At 40.1% G+C, this 7,224-nt stretch overlaps 1 protein-coding gene across 5 annotated transcripts in view; it reads right to left on the bottom strand.

Annotated features, from left to right (window-relative positions):
* Positions 1 to 1,956: 1,956 nt before the first annotated feature.
* Positions 1,957 to 7,224, bottom strand: part of Fam214a (family with sequence similarity 214 member A) — a 55,740-nt gene continuing 50,472 nt past the window's right edge. For 4 of the 5 annotated variants that reach the window (XM_048332150.1, XM_048332149.1, XM_048332148.1 and 1 more), the window contains 2 exons: positions 6,070 to 6,266; positions 1,957 to 3,683 (listed from right to left, as the gene is read on the bottom strand). In XM_048332150.1, coding sequence (XP_048188107.1) covers positions 3,530 to 3,683; positions 6,070 to 6,266 — 351 coding nt within the window. In that variant the 3' untranslated portion in view covers positions 1,957 to 3,529. Of the gene's footprint in view, positions 3,684 to 6,069; positions 6,267 to 7,224 lie in introns of those variants that run through there. The other variant, XR_007208768.1, reaches the window with a different exon arrangement.

Below are 7,224 nucleotides of genomic sequence, written 5' to 3'. Positions count from 1 at the left end.
GTGTGTGTGTGTGTGTGTGTGTGTGTGTGTGTGTGTGTGTGTGTATCTTGAGTAAAGAGAATTTGTTCCTGGGCTGGGAATATGGCCTAGTGGCAAGAGTGCTTGCCTCATATACATGAAGCCCTAGGTTCGATTCCTGAGCACCACATATATAGAAAGAAGTGGCACTGTGGCTCAAGTGGTAGAGTGCTAGCCTTGAGCAAAAAGAAGCCAGGGACAGTGCTCAGGCCCTGAGTCCAAGGCCCAGGACTGGCCAAAAAAAAAAGTCTGTTCCTGAAAGAACAACAGTCATGTGAAGACGTCTGAATTACTGGGAAACAGACTTTGGTCATGTGGAGAACTCAACAAAGGTTATGCCCCATGATGGAGACTGGCCTGGGAAGCCATCCTGTCCCAAGTAATGGTTACTTGAGGCCTAGCTCTGGGTTCTTAACACACCAGCATTGAAAGAAAATGACACAGTCTACACAACGGGAAAATGAATGTGCAGTTTGGGCCAGAACTAGAGACAGAAAAATTCTCAGTCTGTGCCTGCCTTGCCCATGGTGGCATCACAATTTATAGAAGACCTGAACCAAAAGCCGGGAAATGTGCTTATATAGACTTAGTTGTGACCCCAGTTCTGGAACAGTGAGGTAAGTCTCTCCTGGCACCACTTGTGGAGTTGGCTACTTTCACTCCCACTCTCAGCATGTTGTTTCCTGTAGGGAGTTAAGATTTAAAAAGATTAATTTCTGGACAAAATGTTAACTCCTAGGGCTCTGTTACAACACTGCTCTGCATCATCATCAACTTGTACCTTAATGTTTAAAGCTGTATACTGATTCCCAATATTCCATTTCTGAAAACGCCCTTCCTTTGACCCCTAGGACATAATCCTCATAGTTTCTCTTCTTCTTTATTTTTTCTTCCTTCTCATTTGGACAGGATCTCATTCTGCAGCCCAGGCTGATCTCCAAACTCACAATCCTCCTAATTTGCAAGTGCTGGGATTACAACTTGACTCCTCACCCCTTTACCTGAGTCTAGCATTCTCTTAATGGGAGGACTTCTCAATCGTTCTGTCCTTGGATTCTCTCCAACACTCAGCAGATCACCTCCACCCTTATAGCTTCAGCTATAGTGTACATCATGGCTGTCTAATAGCACATTCTAAGATGATAGAAATATTCAAATACTCCAATACAGTAGCCACTAGCTATATATCATTACTGAGCATTTGAAATGTGATTCTACAACTAAGGAACTGTTTAATCTTTAAACCACCAGCCACAGAGATTAGAATCCATCGAATTCTCCTTGCCAGAAATTCTTGTTACAAATAAGCCTGGGAGAAACAAGGCCTACCAATTGATGCTTAACCAAAGCTCCCCCTGCTGCTACTGACGTTTACATGCATGATCGATTTTCTTTACTTGGGCTCTGGTAGGTGCATAAAAGCTTTAAAAAGGTCAGGGATTTTTTTTTTTCTTCAGGTTACTCTAGCTCAAGACTTTATAGGAGTGAAGGAAATGAGAGTATGTCCAACCTCCTCTTTTCCAGCAGTACCACTGGCTAACCAGCAAAACATCAGTACAGAGATAGTAAAAGACTGAAAAATCAATTCAAGAAACCAAGTGAGATACTGAGCATCAAAAACCCAAGACCTAGCCAGGCTGCATGGCACACACCTATAATCCTAACTACTCAGGAGGCTGAGATGTGACGATTGTGGCTCAAAGCCAGCCTGGGCAGAAAACTCTTGGTTCCAATTAACCAGTCAAAAACTAGAAAGGGCATAGGGGCTCAAATGGTAGAGAGCACTAGACTTAAGCACAAAGAGAATTCAAGCCCCACAACTGCAAAAGAAAAAAAAAAAAAGAAAGAAAAAATCCAAGATTCTGTAGTTGGAAGAGGAAATTTCATTTTGTTATTATGTCTAAGTGTTGTTCAGTACCCATCCTGGGGCTTGAACTGAAGGCTTGGGCATTGTCCCTTAGCTTTTCACTCAAGGCTAGCACTACCACTTGAGCCACACTAACTTTCGGCTTTTTGAAAGTGAACTGGAAGCCTTCTGAGGCTGAGTTCCCACTGGGGGTCTCCTTGATACCTTTGCCAGGGTTGTCTTTGGACTTGCCAAAAACACCTGCTAGTGTCTCCCATGTAGTTTGGGACTGATTACAGCAATATCTCATCACACCTTGCTACTGGTTATTTTTTAAGAAACTTATAAGAGGCTTCTGTTTGCTACTCCACACTGTAGCCACACCTCCACCACCTGGCAGGGAGTCTAATCAGTAAAAGGTTTCCTTTCATCAATTCCAGACTGTTTACTTGACCCAAGACTCCTAGGTCTCCAGGAAGGGGCTTACTGGAGTGACATGTATTTTAGAACCCTCAGTCATAGATTTCTATTAGCCCTCCCAGTATTTCTGCCTGGTTGTCTATTCTGCTGTTGTCTATTGTCCCAACACAAACATCTAAAGCCAAACCTCCTGGAAAGAAGGCTTCTGATGCATTCAGTCAAGTTGCCACCCACCTTCCAATATAGTTTTGAAGAAGGTTATGTGACAGGATCCCCTAAGTCTTCCCCTCCCCTGGAGGGCAGCTGTGGGGATAGAATGCAAACTGCTGGGTGGTTAAGTCACTTAGTAGCATAAATGTCTCCTCTACAAATAAAAGCCAGATACACATTTTTTTCAGTTCTTTGCATATATTTACAATATAAATACTAATTTATTTTCAAAGTACATATTCTTTTTTTTTTTAAACAACTTGAGAAAATTATCTAGCAGGGGACAGCACTTCAATGGAAAGCATCTAAGGTAGAAAGGAAAACAGAACTGTGTGGGGAACGAGGAATCCTGAAAGGGCTACGAATGGGCATGAGGATGTGAGCTTGCACCGGGTCTGGGAAGCAGCTTATCTGCATTGCTCTGCCATACAGCATGGTAAAGGGCTACTTTGCGAGCCAGCAATGTAACTGGGGTGCTGTCAAAACTACACGTCAGCGATATAAAAAATACACATGCTTGCATAGTGCGTTAATCTTAAAGAAGCTCAACATTTCATTCTCATTCTCAATAGCTTAAAGAAATAGCGCTTAAAGCACACCACACAAAAATTAAAGACTTGTGCATATATTTCAGATTTAAACGTCAAGGTCAAAAATACACAGTATGGTTTTACACAGGATTTGTGCTACATTAGAACACTAAGACAAACATCACTTTTGAGTATTAAGGAAAACATTAAATATTAAATAACAGAAATAAAATGTGTAAACACTAATCTAAACAGGGGATTTTGCTATTGCAACGTGTCCAATGAAGTGGTTTCAACAGTACAAAAAGGATTAGGGCATGAGTGTTTCCAGTCTACTTGGAATTTGTGGATCTCATTTTAGGAATCCTTGAAAAAAAACAAAACTGGTCCAGAACAACAGGAAAGGATCTACTCTCCTGACTGTTAATTTGGTACACTCCATTCTAGTCTAACATTTACTTCCAAACTTGGGTACTGAGCGAATACTTGAAATTGTTATTCCTTATCAACATCGTGGTGAAAACTGAGGGTTTGTTGGCGATTCAGTGTAAGATTTGAGTTCATATGCAGCACCGCTATCAACCTCCATTGACTTCCTAGAGAACAGGAGCCGAACGTCTCGATGGAGGTAGATCTTTCCAGATTTAGAACTCTGGAACCTAAATAAATTTTTAAAAAATTAATCATTTTAAGGAAAAATACTTTTGGGTTTTTTTTCTTTTTAATAATATACATTAATAATACAGGAGGGGAATTCATTTTGATAATTCCAGATACACACACACACACACACACACACACACACACAGAGTACTTTCAACACATTTGCCTCCTGTTATCTTCCCTCTACGTTCATTCCCTCAATGATCCAACAGTATTTGGTGGGTGGGCTTCATGTGCCATCCTCACACATAGATATGTAACATACGCTGATCCTCCTCAAACCCCAGTGCCATTTCCTTTCATTCACCTCCTCCTTGCTGATTATTCCCCAGACAGGCCCCCTTTGACCCTATGCTATCCTATTGAGTTTTATCCTCTCTTTCCTTCTTCTTTGCCTCCTCCTCATCATCATTATTTTAGGTCTACATTCCACATATGAGCAAAGACAAAATATCTGAATTGTTGAGCCTGGATTAGTTTGATTAACATGATGATCTCCAATTCCACCAGTTTTCCTGCAAATAACATTAACTTAAGGGCTGGGGATATAGCCTAGTGGCAAGAGCGCTTGCCTCGTATACATGAAGCCCTGGGTTCGATTCCCCAGCACCACATATACAGAAAATGGCCAGAAGTGGCGCTGTGGCTTAAGTGGTAGAGTGTTAGCCTTGAGCAAAAAGAAGCCAGAGACAGTGCTCAGGCCCTGAGTCCAAGGCCCAGGACTGGCAAAAGAAAAACAAAAAACACAAAACACATTAACTTAATTCTTCTTTATAGCCCAATAATACTCGTGTGTATATGTATGTGTGTGTGTGTGTGTGTGTGTGTGTGTGTGTGTGTTTAACACTTTATCTACTCATTAGCTGCTGGGCAGCTAGGCTGACCTCCCTCCCAGCTGTTGTAAAAAGTGCTCAGCACAAGAGTGCTGGTCTAATGAAATTGGATGGGCCAATATTTGGTGCACATATGTTAACAACTGTTATTTCCTCTTGATAGATTGTTACCACTATTAATATGAAGTGATCTTCCTAGTCCCTTCTCAGTAATTTTGTTTAAAGTCTTTTTAATCAGATATGAGTATTGTTATTTCTGCCTGCTTTTGGGGTTCATCTGCTTGGAAAATCTGTTTCCGCCCTAAAACCAGTGTTGGTCGGTATGAGTGAGATGTATTTCTGTAGCCAAGTAGTTGGAGCTGCTTTCTTAACTCAGCTTGCAATTCTGTGAAATTGAGACTATTAACATTTTATGTTATTGCTGAAATTATGCACTTTGTGTCTTTTATTTTGTTATTTTGTGGTGTTTGCTCCCTTCCTCATCTTTATTTGCTAGTTTAGTGGATTTAGTCTTTCCTCTGTTTAAAGAACAAGTCTTTAAAATTCCTTTATATATTTATGGTCTTAAATGGTCAATGCTCAGGCTTAGTTAAGTGCCTCTCCCTTTGTACTCTCCAAACACTCTGCACTGCCTTTCCCTCATCATGCTGAAATGCTTCTAACTTTCAAATACCATCTTTGCTTTTCCTCCGACTCTGAAGCACATGTTCCTTTTCTTATCTATGAATGTCAAGTTTTAGTTCACACCAGCCACTTATACTACTTTGGACTTCTAAACAAATTGATAAATTTCACATGAGCAAACCTCCCATGATCTGCCAGTAGATTAACATGGATTCCACAATGGTAAAGGACAGAAAATATTCTTTTGAGAACACTCACTGCTATCATCACCAGTAGTTATCCATATAAAACATATTAAAAACTAGGAGTAAGATGAAAATGGCTATCAAAAGTGAGTATGAGGGCTGGGGATATGGCCTAGTGGCAAGAGTGCTTGCCTCGTCAGAGTGCTAGCCTTGAGCAAAAAGAAGCCAGGGACAGTGCTCAGGCCCTGAGTGAGTATGAAACTGCTTCTATCCCCTGCTAACAATGTGCTAATGCTAATATCTGCCACTCGGCATGAAATAGGGTTGGAGTCTTTCTCTGCAATGCTGTGGACTGAGCCCAGGGCATTGTGCATGCTAAGCAAAGAGCTGGTCTTTCATCACACAAACTTACCTAAACAGAAACTTTGCATGGCCTGTCATGCTTTCTTGTTTTCCCTCAGCAGAGAAATACTCTTTGGGTTTGTGGGTTTTATGTTTAAGCTAGGTTAAAGATCTGGTGGGGTCAGCTGCATATGTCAAAACAGAGTTACTGCTCAGTTGGACTGCAAAAAGGAACCCTGTGCTTTCTGTATCTTGACACATAGTCAGGATTTCCTAAGCTAAGCCAAGTGCAAGGGATGCTGTTCTAGCCAGTCAAATAATAAACTAAAAGAATAAACTAAAAATTTTAGACCTATACTAGTATGAAGTATTTTCACATTAATTTTCCACTGTAGTACCTCAGATGTATGAGGTAGCGTAGTAACCGTTCTGTATGCCGGATACTCTCTTTATTGACACTTCTCTTCATTTCTTGTTTAACAGGTACAGAGAAAGTTCTTTGCCGTAGGAATGTCTGATGATTGGCTGGCATATCTCGTAAGTCATATATCACAACAAACATCTTCACCACAGTCTTATTAGGATTAAATAAGGTCTGAAGAAACAACACAAAAATTATTATTTAAAAACTGATTTGTTGATGTAACTCAGAATAATTATTCTAAGAATAGGCAATTTGATAATTTAATCCCATTGGATATAATTCAATTTCAGAAACCAAAATCAAGAACATTTTAGAAGTTCATAAAGTAACATTCAATAGCCTTTCAAATGTTCAACTTGATTTCTTAACTTCACAATATTTTTTATAAAATCCTGTAATAAAAGGCTTTAGTCACAAATTTTACATAACAATAGAAATTCCTTGTTCAGACTTTCAGAAATAGTCCTTCTAGTTTAGGCAAAATATATCTTTACTAGATAAAAAAAAATTCTAGTTCAGTTATTTCAAACATTAGCTTCAATAAAGACTTCAAAATTCTCCAAGTGAACTTTAATTTTTCACTTTTTTTTGGTGCCAGTACTAGAGCTTGAACTTAGGACTTGGGTGCTATCACTGAGCTTTTTTTGTTCAAGGCTAGCACTCTACCTCTTGAGTCACAGCTCCATTTCCAGCTTTTTGGGTGCTTAACTGGAGACAAGAATGTCACAGATTCTTCTGCGAAACTGGCTTCAAATCTCAATCCTCAGCTCTCAGCTTGAAGCCTCTCAGCTTATCTTAGCCACTAGCACCTGGCTTTTTCTCATGTCTTTGATGGTGAGTAAATAGAATTTTTAAAATCCAAATAGAAGCCAAGTGCAAATTAGAATTTCTGGTCTTTTAGTTACATATAGTTGCTGTAAAACTGGTTATAGAACTGGTTATAGATGTTTAAAGGAAGGACATTCCTTTTTTTTTTTTTTTTTTTTTTTTGCCATTCCTGGGCCTTGGACTCAGGGCCTGAGCACTGTCCCTGGCTTCTTCCCGCTCAAGGCTAGCACTCTGCCACTTGAGCCACAGCGCCGCTTCTGGCCGTTTTCTGTATATGTGGTGCTGGGGAATCGAACCTAGG

The sequence above is a fragment of the Perognathus longimembris genome, chromosome 23, assembly GCF_023159225.1.
Source record: "Perognathus longimembris pacificus isolate PPM17 chromosome 23, ASM2315922v1, whole genome shotgun sequence".
Taxonomy (NCBI): domain Eukaryota; kingdom Metazoa; phylum Chordata; class Mammalia; order Rodentia; family Heteromyidae; genus Perognathus; species Perognathus longimembris.
This window is presented reverse-complemented; position numbering and strand designations above follow the sequence as displayed.